The 12,990-nt window shown below is 50.9% G+C and overlaps 6 protein-coding genes across 6 annotated transcripts; 5 read left to right on the top strand and 1 right to left on the bottom strand.

The window, feature by feature from the left end:
- Positions 1–808: 808 nt before the first annotated feature.
- UHO2_06911 (uncharacterized protein) lies at positions 809–1,456 on the top strand (the record flags this gene model as incomplete). The annotated part of the gene is made up of 1 exon (XM_041560506.1): positions 809–1,456. The coding sequence occupies one exon, from the start codon at positions 809–811 to the stop codon at positions 1,454–1,456; it is 648 nt and encodes a 215-aa protein (XP_041416440.1).
- A 3,000-nt stretch (positions 1,457–4,456) lies between these two features.
- On the top strand, positions 4,457–5,392 carry UHO2_06912 (uncharacterized protein; the record flags this gene model as incomplete). The annotated part of the gene is made up of 1 exon (XM_041560507.1): positions 4,457–5,392. The coding sequence occupies one exon, from the start codon at positions 4,457–4,459 to the stop codon at positions 5,390–5,392; it is 936 nt and encodes a 311-aa protein (XP_041416441.1).
- Positions 5,393–5,872: 480 nt separating this feature from the next.
- Positions 5,873–7,334, top strand: UHO2_06913 (putative MVD1 - mevalonate pyrophosphate decarboxylase; the record flags this gene model as incomplete). Its single annotated transcript, XM_041560508.1, has 3 exons — positions 5,873–6,178; positions 6,260–6,988; positions 7,086–7,334. The coding sequence occupies 3 exons, from the start codon at positions 5,873–5,875 to the stop codon at positions 7,332–7,334; spliced, it is 1,284 nt and encodes a 427-aa protein (XP_041416442.1).
- Positions 7,335–7,532: 198 nt separating this feature from the next.
- Positions 7,533–8,636, bottom strand: UHO2_06914 (uncharacterized protein; the record flags this gene model as incomplete). The annotated part of the gene is made up of 3 exons (XM_041560509.1): positions 7,533–8,007; positions 8,102–8,541; positions 8,628–8,636. 3 exons carry the CDS (start codon positions 8,634–8,636, stop codon positions 7,533–7,535), a joined length of 924 nt encoding a protein of 307 aa, XP_041416443.1.
- A 335-nt stretch (positions 8,637–8,971) lies between these two features.
- Positions 8,972–10,888, top strand: UHO2_06915 (uncharacterized protein; the record flags this gene model as incomplete). Its single annotated transcript, XM_041560510.1, has 1 exon — positions 8,972–10,888. The coding sequence occupies one exon, from the start codon at positions 8,972–8,974 to the stop codon at positions 10,886–10,888; it is 1,917 nt and encodes a 638-aa protein (XP_041416444.1).
- A 439-nt stretch (positions 10,889–11,327) lies between these two features.
- On the top strand, positions 11,328–12,981 carry UHO2_06916 (uncharacterized protein; the record flags this gene model as incomplete). The annotated part of the gene is made up of 2 exons (XM_041560511.1): positions 11,328–12,846; positions 12,956–12,981. 2 exons carry the CDS (start codon positions 11,328–11,330, stop codon positions 12,979–12,981), a joined length of 1,545 nt encoding a protein of 514 aa, XP_041416445.1.
- Positions 12,982–12,990: the final 9 nt, after the last annotated feature.

Here is a 12,990-nt window from a genome sequence, read left to right on the forward strand (position 1 = left end):
TTTTGTTTTGTTTTGTTTTGGTCCGCATGGGCGGCATCAGAATTCGATTTGTCTTCTTTCTCTTCTTTCGTAAGGAAGAAGAGCTTGGTCACATTCAAACACAGTCTTGTCTCAGCCCGGGACGCATCCCCCCTTTTTATTTTTTTATTTTTTCCCGCCTCGGCAGTGGTTCGCTTCCACGATTCGAGATCTGCCGTTTCTTTCCTTCCATGGGACTTGAAGCAGCCGAGCACTTCCATGATACTGTCCGTGGATCCCAATTTCAGAGCGAGAAATGACATCTCCGTCTGTCGTCAACGGCGTGCGATGAATAGCGATCGCTATATTCTTTTTTTAATTTTGTTTTCTAGCAATGGCTTCTTCTCTTCTTTCGCCAAGAAAGCCAGACATGAATTAACGCCGACGTTTTGGAACCCGAGATCCGAATAAGAATCGTTTAATGGGATCGAAAGGAAAAATGCCGTGGAATCTGTGCGACCCATTTCAAGCCCCGACAGGCACAGGCACACACAGACACACACAGACACACTCATACACACTCATACACACTCATACACACTCATACACACTCACACACCACCACGGACAGGCACATTTGCATCTGCATCTGCTTCTATCTTGGCTCCGACCAACCACGCAACTCGAAGTCGAGAACCACACAAACTCGCCAAGTCGGAGTTGCCTTTTTCTCTCCTTTTCAGCTGGCTCTTCCTCTTTTCCTTACGCAACGCAACCAATACAAAAGAACGGATAGATTGGATATTCCGCGGGCAACACTGGCCGACGACCAAGTAAAAGGTTCACCATCATGGCTGAGTCCGATCCTGTTCCTGAACACTTTGTGCATCTGTCCGTCGATTCCATGAGACAAGTCCACGTCAGCTTGATCCAATCGCTTCCCTTCGCTTCCCTTCGCTTCCCTTCGCTTCCCTTCGCTTCCCTTCGCTTCCCTTCGCTTCCCTTCGCTTCCCTTCGCTTCCCTTCGCTTCCCTTCGCTTCGCATGCCAATTCGATTCCCGCTTTCCTCCGCTTCCTTGTTTCTGTTCCTGGCGTTGGCCATCTTTTTGTGTCGCTCTTCTGTCTTTTCCACACTGAGCATCACCACAATACCTGCCTTTCCAATCCAGCTGCGTTCCTGACACTACAGCCAAGCAAGCCATCACCGCGGTTCTCCCACGGGAGACCACAGGCGCTTGTCCAGTCTGCAACCGGAGTCCGACCTTTTCTTCTCCTAACGGCTAATACTACGGCAACCTCTGGCTCATCTTGTCCAACGGACCGTTCGAGTCATGCAAAAGTTCCTTCCGGCTTTTCGTCTCAATCTCCAGCCTGCTTCCTTGTCTTCTTAATTGAAATGAGAGACGCTGACCCTGGCCACTGCAATGATCCCATATGTCGCCATGGGTTTACCATACTGCGAGGCAATGCGAGACTGTTTGAGTCGATCGCAGACTGAGTTTTCAGATGTTTCAATTCCATCGGCATGTCCATGGAAGTACCAACAAAGCTGATCTGAATCGAATCGGCCACTTCCAGGCTCCATCTTGACACTCGCTGTACACAAGCCTCGCTCACATCAAGCGAGTACGGTGGTGGTCGATTACGCTGCCTGTTTCTCGTCATCACGTCTGCCGTACGACAGCTGTATCACACTCGGCCCCGCCGTCGTTTGTGTATGTACTGTTCATGCGGAATCAAAGTATTCTTCCTTCATGATAACCCAAGTACAGCCTGCGAAGCCCCCTGCAAGCAGATTCGGGCTCGTTGCAACCGACTTCTTCCAACACCTTGTGCGCGCTCTGCAATTTACGTTGATCCAGTCATCCTAGTTCGCCGGTGGCACCGGACAGCAACGACTTTTCGGGACAACCAGCCTGCGAGACAGAGACAATGCAAACAAGGTCCCTCTTCGCGCTCAGGTCGTCAGACGTTGTCATGAAATGCTCTCAGATGAGACCTGGTCTGGCAATAGATGCTCGGAAATACCGTATCTGTGTGTATCATGCGATAAATGCATCGACGTCAGCTGTGTGCGGTTGCAACGACGGACTGCAAGTAAGCTGGCTTGTAAGGAGCAACGGCCTTTGCTGGTCTCGAAACGAACTGAACGCGATTCCATTGATACTATGCATCTAGATCTTGCAAACTCTGAAACAAAAGCGAGAGCATCATCTAATACAAGTGAAGAAGTTATGGTCCCGATAACTAGCGATCGGGGAGAGTCCGAGCACAATGCCACTACTACTTTATGGCAGAAACATGTATACTCAATTGACTAAAGAATATGGTGAGGACCTAGTGTCCTCAGCTTGATATATACAGTATGCATGTGTAAACTGTCCCAAGATTTTACATGTCACCATACATCACTCTAATGCTCAATAGCTATAAGTTGTATTGCCACACTGTCTGATATCATCTGAAAGCACTGCTTCTTCTCTCCAAGACTGTGGAATTGATATTGACATTGACTAAAAAAATTGTGCTATGAAGAAGAGCTGATTTTTTTTTTAATTGTGGGACAGTTTATGGAGCACTCCTCAAGAACACCTTAGTACTTTGTATTCCCTCCTTTGGCCTTCAGAACTGCCTTGATGTGGTCTGGCATGCTCTCTATTAGTATCCTACATGTCTCTGGAGTGATCACTTTCCATTCAGCTTCACATCTCTTGAGCAGTTCATCCCTGGACTTTGCAATCATACTATACTGTGAAAGTCACATTTTGAGATGGTGCCAGAGGTGTTCAATTGGGTTCAAGTCTGGTGACTGCCCTGGCCATTGCATAACCTTAATGCTATTGCCTTCCAACCATGTTTTTGTCTTCTTTGACATGTGTTTCGGGTCATTGTCTTGCTGAAATGTGATGTTGGTGTATGCATGCTGAAGCTGCAAATCTGAGATTGTTTTCAAAAGCTTGTCATTCAGGATATCAATGTATTGGTCTGAATTCATTGATCCCAGCACCAAGCATATACCTCTGACCCCTTCCCACATCATACAGCCCCAGATCATGATGGAGCTGCTGCCAAACTTGACCATCAGCCTGACAAGCTTGCTGTTGAAGCCAGTGTTCTTAATCCAACAGAACTGCTTCCCATCCAGTTCAAAGAAGTTGATCTTTGTCTTGTCAGACCATACCACATCCTTCCAATCCTCAACAGTCATGTCCTTGTGCTCATTCACAAATTTGAGACATGCTTTGTAATGCCTCTTGAGTAGCTTCAGTTTATTCACTAACCTTTGTGCTTTGTAATGACAGTAATGAAGTGCTTTTCTTACTGTTGTTGGGCATGCTTTGATGTGAAATGTCTCCTGCAGTGCATGACATGCTTTCCTGACCATGGACATTGAATTGAGCTCAAAATAGTGGTCCAGGAAGCAAAAATGATGAGGCTGGAGTTTTCTTGGCCAGCCCCCCTTTGACTTTGGAGCATTGGTGGAGGCACTTTTGCTGATGTGAGACACCATAGACTTGCTCAGACTGAGTTTCTCAGCAACTGAACAGGTAGATTCTCCATTTTGGAGGTGAAAGAGTGCCAATTGGCACTTCTCAGGAGTGGTTTTCATCATGATGGTATAGATATGATGGTGTCAGACTGGAAGTGCTGCCAGATCACTCACAGTCATCTGATTGAGCTGAAACTTTCCATGTCACTACTTTCAATGTGTATGAAGGTGCCCACCAAGTTACATTACAAGTTCCATTGTAGTCAAAAGCCCACAAGGTCAGGAATGGAGTGGTGTCACTATTTAGGAGCATGCTCCATAAACTGTCCCACAATTAAAAAAAATAATCAGCTCTTCTTCATAGCACAATTTTTTTAGTCAATGTCAATATCAATTCCACAGTCTTGGAGAGAAGAAGCAGTGCTTTCAGATGATATCAGACAGTGTGGCAATACAACTTATAGCTATTGAGCATTAGAGTGATGTATGGTGACATGTAAAATCTTGGGACAGTTTACACATGTACTGTATATACAACTATGAGGTGCATGCCAAATGTGGGAGTATCCCCCTTCATGACCTAGCTTGACAACGAGCGGGGCTACATTGCACCTGATCTACAGACAGATCTGTTCCATCTGATCGCCGATTGCGTTTATGTCAGCATGCATCATCATATCGGATCGCTTCCTTCGGCATCATCATCATTTCGAGGAGGGCGAGAAATTTCTGCTAAGGACAGTTTGTTAAGCCTTTGAGCTAACAAAATCTAACTTTTCACGTGACCGAAGTTTTTGATGAGCAGACTTTGTTCTCTGATTTTTCTCGAGTCCAAGTCTTGGATTGCCCAGCTTTGCTCCACATCGACCTCAACCTTTGTACCTCAAAGCTTTCTATCTCCTCTTCACGTCCTGCCAGTCAAGCTTCTACCACACACCCACACACCCACACACATACAAGCACCAGGACCGGTCAAGAAGCACGCTACAGCCGATACATCGCTCGAACATGGCTTCCGTATTCCAGCAGGCCTCCAAAGCCGCCAAGGGCAAGCGCAAGGCTGATGCCCAGGACGAACATGCCGTTGCCACTCCCATCCGTAGAAACAAGCAGAGAATTCTCATGCTCCCTTCACGCGGAGTCACCTCCCGCATGCGACACCTGATCAACGACCTGGAAGCGCTCATGCCTCACGCCAAGAAGGACTCGAAGCTCGACTCGAAATCGCAACTTCACCTACTCAATGAGCTTGCCGAGCTCAACAACTGCAACAACGCTCTTTACTTTGAAGCAAGGAAGCGCGAGGATCTGTACATGTGGGCATCCAAGACACCAAATGGACCGTCTGCCAAATTCCAGGTGCAGAACATTCACACCATGGACGAGCTCAAGATGACCGGAAACTGCCTCAAAGGATCACGACCGATCCTCTCATTCGACAAGGAGTTTGACGAAAAGCCGCACTGGACTTTGATCAAGGAGATGTTCACACAGATGTTCGGTGTACCAAAAGGAGCACGAAAGTCGAAGCCATTCGTAGACCACGTCATCTCGTTCTCCATCGTCGACAACAAGGTGTGGTTCCGCAACTATCAGATTGTCGAGTCAGACCCTGGCGCAACAGCAATGGCCAAGCTGGACGAAGAGCAGCAAGGCAAGAAAAAGTTAGGTGCCGGCAAGGACTCATCAAGGCAACCCAAGCTTGTCGAGATTGGACCTCGTATGGTGCTCTCGCCCATCCGTGTCTTTGAAGGTAGTTTTGGTGGCGCTACCGTGTTCGAGAACCCTGAATACATCTCGCCGAACGCTATCCGCCACATGGTTCGCAAGCAGAAGGGTGACAAGTACGCAGCACGTGTCAACCAACAGGAGTCTTTCCGCACAAAGAAGGATCGTCTCAAACCGCAGGAGGACGCTCTCAGCCGCAACAAGGTCTTCTCCTGAGCACCATCATGCCTTCTTTACCACTGCGTTCTCATCCTTTTGGCGCCGCGAATGTAAGGCTGCTCTGTCTGTCTGAAGCCGCAATCCATTCCACATCGCTTTTCTAGCCGACACTAGTATTGATACCCGTCATTCTAGCTCCATTGCATCTCAATATCATCATATCAACATCATTCCGTCATTCAAATCCCTTGTGTTGTGCGACTGAAAGGGTAAGAGGTCTAGCACGGCGGATTCTTTATTGATTGAGTGAGGTTAAGTGATAGGCAAGTCTGTTGCTCTGTTTCACCTTGATGGCGGCAGTTGGCGACCAGAGAAAATTTAGGTTGGAAAACCAACACAGAACATGCGGAGAGCACGGACTTGAGAAGAAATGAGAAAAGTGCAACACGCAGTGCAGATCATACGAGAATGAGACCCTGTCGCAACACCTGTGTCTTGCTTCACTCCTTCCGCTCTGACCATACGCCATCGTCAACAATGTCGTCCGCTATCTACCAGGCGACCTGCTCGGCGCCCGTCAACATCGCAGTCATCAAGTACTGGGGCAAGAAGGACACCACGCTCATCCTTCCCACCAACGACAGTCTCTCGGTTACCTTGGACCAGGACCACCTTCGATCAGTCACCACTGCTCGCGCTGATGCCAGCTTTGGAGCACAGGACCGATTGTGGCTCAACGGCGAAGAGGAGACCATCAAAACCGACGGTCGTCTCCGCAGATGTATCGATGAGATGAAGAAGCTTCGTGAGGCTAAGGAGTCCAAGGATGCCAATTTGCCAAAGGTAAGCAGCTATCGAAGCAGATCCATATCTAGTCGCACACAACATCGCTGACATCATCACCTTGCCATCATTGCTCTACAGCTATCTGGATGGGCCGTGCACGTGTGCTCAGAGAACAACTTCCCCACTGCCGCCGGTCTTGCTTCGTCCGCCTCTGGCTTTGCCGCCCTCATCGCATCGCTCGCAGCGCTCTACGAGCTGCAACCAGAAGTCTCGAGCTCAGAACTCTCGCGCATCGCTCGTCAGGGAAGTGGATCCGCCTGCCGCTCGCTCTTTGGCGGCTACGTCGCATGGCAGGACGGAGAGCAGCCAACAGGTCAAGACAGTCTCGCTGTCGAGGTTGCTCCTCAATCGCACTGGCCAGATCTTCAAGCTCTGATTTGCGTTGTCAGTGACGCCAAGAAGGGCACTCCATCCACTGCAGGTATGCAGCGCACTGTGCAAACCTCGCCTCTGCTTCAGCACCGTATCAAGGAGGTCGTGCCCGAGCGCATGGTCAAGATCTCGGAGGCGATTCAGAAGCGAGACTTTGACACTTTCGCCGAAATCACTATGGCCGACTCGAACAACTTCCACGCATGCTGCCTCGACACTGCACCTCCCATCTTTTACATGAACGATGTCAGCCGTGCTATCGTTCAGCTTGTTGAGGAGCTCAACCGCGCCAACGAGGCTGAGGGCAAGGGCAAGCTCGTCGCGTACACCTACGACGCTGGACCGAACGCTGTTCTGTACGCTCCCAAGGCCAATATGCCTCAGATTCTGCAGACGATCCGCCACTACTTCCCCAACGCCGACTTTGATGACACGGTAAGTATCAATGTGCCAACACCTATCACTCAAAGATTGTCGGACACGGGCTTAGACTGACTTCAATTGACCTGTATCCCTACTTGACTCTGAACAGTTTGACCTTCTGGGCAAGGGTGTCAACGCTTCGCACCGTGGAGCTCAAGAGGCACTCGGTCTGCCTTTGTCGTTGCCAAGCTCGTTCAACTCGAACGTGATCCCCGTGCACGAGGCTGGCGCAGTACGACGACTCATCCACACTCAGGTCGGTGATGGGCCACGTGTGCTCGAGCGAGGCGCCGGCAAGGAGTCGCTGCTCAACGAAAACGGAGAGCCTATCCGTCTTCAACGTGCCAAGCGCGCTTGAAGCAGCTCGACTCGAATCCTGTGTCAAAGACTGAAAGAGATGTAACATATGGCTCTGCACACGACAAAACTCTTTGCATGTCTTACTAGATGAATTCAAAGACATTATGATACCGGTGCGGAGAGCTTGTTTTGTTGCAGAACTGTGATCGGTTACCAATGAAGCAAGAAGACAAGCTGTTATGTTAGTCATCTACACTCATGCATCGGATGCGTCGAAAGTCCACTCACCCTTTTCGAGGCTTTCTCGAAAGGCATCTGTGTCAACACCATGCGTACGCTCCGATCGCACCTCTCGAACAACGTTGATCTTCGCCGCTCCAGGATTGTCTTGAGCGTCTTGATTTGGCTCGACAATCCTCTCTTCTCTTTCGAGCGCTCTGAGCAAAGGGTTCTTGACAACGTTGTCCACCCAAGGACCACGGTAGATTTGCAGCAAGACACCTTTTAGACTCATCCCTCCTGTACCCGGAATGCCACCACCTGTGCCGAAAGAGGATCGTCCTGACAGAGCTGCAGATGCATTGCCGATGGAATAGCCTTCGCTGTTGCGACTAGGTATCGAGGAGGGAGGCGGGACTGGATCGGTGAGAATGACGAATGTGTACATGGTCGGGGTATGCAGATGCGCCAGGGTATATGTTGATGTGGTGAAGCTGTTGAAGTTTTCTGATCTGCCGAGCCAAGAGAAGGAGAGAAAAGGAGAGAGTTTGGATTACAAGCTCTGAAAGCCGAGACGTAAGCAATCGGAGCTATGAGTCTACTTACTCTCCACCGAGTTTGCGCACCATGTTGCGCAGCGAAAAGACAACACCATAGACCAGCTTGGCCTCTTCATCGAAGGGAAGTAGCTCGGAAGCAGGATTCTCTACTGCTCCGGCCCTCTGCTCTGACGTTGGACGAGCGCCAGACGCTGGGCCCTTCGACAAGGTTTGCTGAACGGAAGATGACGGGCCACCTCGTGTGACATTTGCAAGTGATGGCTCACCAGGCCGTTGAGGAGGGAGAGATGCCTTGCTTGATGGTGCATTCTGAGTGCTGCTTGTTGCCCGCTGAATCGAAGCTCCTAGCGAAGCGAATCCAGAAGTTTGTGACAAAGTCGGGCTGGTGGGACCGCTAGGCCCTGTTGCAGCAGCTGAATGTAGATGCGACCAGTCTTGGTAGTAGATGGCGTTACAGTGTCGGTCGAATACCCAGAAAGAGTAGACCTGGAGGCAAGTGGAGAACAAGATCGGGGATGGTTTTGTTTAGCTTTCTACGGGGCTTTCAACCGGTGTCCATGAGGTCTACTTACTCGTGTCATTGTGCAGAGCTTTGATCCCAACCTGATCTATAGCGTTTGCTGTTGACACCTGTGCTCGTTGAGTTGAGTTTGCTGCGAACGATACTGTAATGCTGTAAGGTGTGTGGAAGATGAGCTTCGGCGTTGCTTCGGAAGGGTCCGAGCGTTCATTTCTCCGAGTCCCGAAATGGAGAGGCTGCGAATCACGTGCGTGTGCCGCTTCGATTCCTGGTAGAAAGAGTGTTACTTTACCCTCTCTGAGATTCAAACGCTGTCTTCTCATCATACATTTACACTCACGCAAGCCTCTGCCTCTGTCAGTCTACAACACACAAGCCTGGTGGCTACCAATCACCATGAAGGTCTCAACGCCAAAGGGAGCCGCCCTTTCGGTGCTGGTGCTTACTCTCGCACTTGCTTCTCAAGTTGCAGCATGGTATCTTCCAGGAAGCGCTCCACACTCCTACAAGCAGGGAGACGAGGTCCCTTTCTCCGTCAACGCTCTGCAAGCCAAGGCGTTCACATCACAGATCAAGAGTGTCATCAAGTATGACTACTACGACCCACATTTCCAGTTCTGTCAACCAGAAGGCGGACCAGAAGCTCAAAGCGAAAACCTCGGAAGTGTTCTATTCGGAGACCGTATCTACAGCAGTCCAGTCAAGGGCGTCATGCTTAAAGATGAGATCTGCAAAGAGATGTGCCGCACCACCATTGCTTCTGAAAACGCCGCTTTCATCAATGATAGGATACGAGAAGAGTATGCCATCAACTGGATGGTGGACGGTCTACCAGTCGCTGAATCACGCAGGGAGATCAAGACACATGAAGAGTTCCTCTCGCTTGGCTTTGCATTGGGAAGCCTCGAAGACGAACACTTCCAACCATACGAGCCCCCAGCATTGCACAACCATTACGATATCTACGTTGACTATCATCAGCGTGGTCCGAATGAGTACCGCGTTGTGGGCGCTCGCATCTACCCGCTATCAAAGGACTCGCTCAAAGGCGTCTCAGCCAGTCAACCTGCCAACTGCCAAGCAGCTGATCCACTCCAGCTCAGTAACCTCACTTCGACAGGCGTTGCGTATACCTACAGTATCCGTTGGCGCGAATCCGCGACGCCTTGGGCCACACGTTGGGATGCCTACCTCAAAGTGTTCGATCCCAGAATCCACTGGCTTGCGCTCATCAACTCTGTCGTCATCGTCAGCTTTCTGTGTATGATGGTCGGCATCGTTGTCGCTCGATCCATCAGTCGCGATATTTACCGTTACAACGCCATTGACATGACTGAAGATGTTCAGGAGGACTTTGGCTGGAAGCTGGTTCACAGCGAAGTCTTCCGTCCTCCTGGCCGACCCATGCTCCTCTCCATCCTTGTTGGATCTGGATCTCAGCTCGTCGCAATGGCTGGCGTCACTCTGATCTTTGCACTCTTGGGCTTCTTGAGTCCTTCCAACAGAGGTTCGCTAGCAACTGTCATGATCGTCACATGGACTCTCTTTGGCAGCATCGCAGGCTTCATGTCGAGCAAGACCTATGCCAGCTTGGGAGGCGAGTACTGGAAGCAGAACATCTTGCTCACTGCCATGCTGTTCCCGAGTCTTGTATTCTCCATGGTATTGCTGCTCAACTTCTTTCTTATCTTCAGCGGCTCATCCGGTGCTGTTCCCTTCGGTACACTGCTTGCGCTCGTCGCTCTCTGGTTCCTCATCAACGTACCGCTCACTCTGATCGGCGCGTTGCTTGCCATCCGTTCCGGTGGCTTCTCACATCCTGTCAAGGCCAATTCCATCCCCAGACAGATCCCATACCAGCACACCTGGTACCTCAGGCCATTCCCATCAGCTCTGATTGCTGGCATGCTCATCTTTGCGTCCGCCTTCCTTGAGATCCTCTTCATTCTCAACTCGATGTTCGGTACCAAGATTTACTACGCCTTCGGCTTCCTTGCTCTTGCTTTCCTCATCACAGCAACGACCGCTGCCACTGTTACCATCCTCTTCGCCTACTTCCATCTCTGCGCTGAGGATTACCGATGGCACTGGCGAGCCTTCATGACCGGCGGATCTGGTGCCATCTGGTTCTTTGCCTATGGCTTGTTCTTCTGGGCAACCCGACTCGAGCTGCCTGGTCTCGCAAATAAGGTGCTCTTCCTTGGCTACCTATCCATTCTTTCTCTTCTCTTCTTCACACTCTTTGGTGCTGTCGGCTTTTTGGCTACCTACGCATCGCTTCGAAAGATCTACTCGGCCATCCGAGTAGACTAGACTTACACTTGCATGTGCACTTGTCATTGCATTGCTCTTTATAATTCAGCCATCCATCAACTTTGTTTCGTATGAATTGTGGTGTTGCACAGAAACGTTCTTTGTACCGGCGGGCCTCTCTGACACTTAAGAATGCATCTTGACGCGCGCTCCATACGTGTAGGGCGTCGATTTCCTCGGGATTCGCATGTCTGATCTGAGCATGGCTGCTGAGTTGAACCTTGGCACCAATTTGGTACTACTGTCGTCAGAACTACATCCACTCTCTCTGCTCTCAATACTTGACCGTCTCGACATAGCAGACAACACTCGGCAAAACGTTCGTCGAAACAGTGACAGATCCAAAGAGCACTTTGCCTTGTAGTCTCCTGGTCAGACGCACCGGCCTGTTGCACCGCTTAACGACACAGATCCACGCTCCTCCACTTGACTCGACATCATGGGCGTGGCGCTCTCGCTGCCCTTCCTAGGAGGCGGTCTCGCCTCCATCGCGAGCTCGTGCCTGGCCGGCCTCGCCTTCTTCTGCACTAGCACCGCCGCATCAGCTTTCTTCAAGTCATGCAACTGCCAGTCTTCAATAGCAACCCGTGTCGGCTTCGCCATTATCTTCTGTCTTGACGCCTTGCTAGCATGGCTAAGCTTGACAAGCTTCATGATGCATAAGATTCAAGAATGGTCCTACAACTACATAAAGATGGACTGCAAAGACAGGGATCGCTGCTATGGTGTCCTGGCCGTCCACCGCATCACGTTTGCGCTTTCCCTTTTCCACTTCATTCTCGGTATGCTCCTCATCGGCGTCAAGGACACACGAACGAAGCGAGCTGCCATCCAGAATGGCTGGTGGGGTCCCAAGGTGCTTCTATGGCTCCTCCTCACCCTTCTCATGTTCTTCATCCCTAACGGCTTTTTCGTCTTCTGGGCCAACTACTTTTCGCTCATCTTCGCCTCGATCTTTATCGTCGTTGGTCTCGTATTGCTCGTCGACTTTGCCCATTCTTGGTCCGAGACTTGCCTGGACCGATGGGAGCAAACCGAGTCCGACTTCTGGAAGTTCACTCTCATTGGCAGCACACTTGGAATGTACGCAGCCACGATCGCGCTGACGGGTGTGCTGTACGGCTTCTTTGCCTCAAGCGGGTGCTCGCTCAACCAGTTCTTCATCAGCCTCAACTTGGCACTGATCGTGGTTCTCACCGTGCTTTCCATCAGTCCACACGTGCAGGAGGCCAACCCGAGGAGTGGTCTGGCTCAAAGTAGTATGGTGGCTGCCTACTGCACTTATCTGATTGCATCAGCCGTAATGAACCGCGACAATGCCGAGTGCAATCCCATCACCCGTGGCCGCGGTGGCAGCGCAAAGACAACCACTGTAGTCATCGGTGCAGTGTTCACCTTCCTCGCCATCGCTTATTCGACCTCTCGTGCCGCCACGCAGTCCACGACCCTTGTTGGCAAGCGACGAGCGGCTTTGAACGAAAGCCGACCGCCCTCCGGATACGGACCATTGGCAACGCGCGAGTCAATCGACAAGTCATCCGGTGCTGTTGTCACTGATCAGCCAACAAAGAAGGATTCGCTTCGCATCCAGGCGCTGATGGCAGCGGTGGAGGCTGGTGCTATTCCAGCGTCTGCATTGGACGAGGAAGAGGACGACGAGGAGATGGAGACACGCTCCGAGCTCGGCGCTGGAGGCGACGAGAGTGATGATGAGCGTCAAGGGACTCGTTACAACTACAGCTTCTTCCACTTTGTCTTCGCCATCGCAGCATGCTACACGGCCATGCTGTTGACCGACTGGCGCTTTGTCCGTCTTGGCGGACCTTCGCCGGACCCAAGCGAGGATGGTGCTCCCATCGCCTACATTGGCAGAAGCACAACAGCAATGTGGATGCGAGTTGTCAGCAGCTGGCTCTGTATCTGCATTTACACTTGGAGTCTGATCGCTCCTGTTCTTCGTAAGTTTCGCTGCCCAACATCCTCACCTGACATCGGACATCACCACTGACACATGGTTTCTCCTTCTTCTTTTGCCCAACTTACGACCAACTTTCACGTACCCCACAGTCCCGGATCGATTCGGCCTCGATTAGTCACGACCC

The sequence above is a fragment of the Ustilago hordei genome, assembly GCF_900519145.1.
Source record: "Ustilago hordei strain Uho2 genome assembly, contig: UHO2_contig_22, whole genome shotgun sequence".
Classification (NCBI taxonomy): domain Eukaryota; kingdom Fungi; phylum Basidiomycota; class Ustilaginomycetes; order Ustilaginales; family Ustilaginaceae; genus Ustilago; species Ustilago hordei.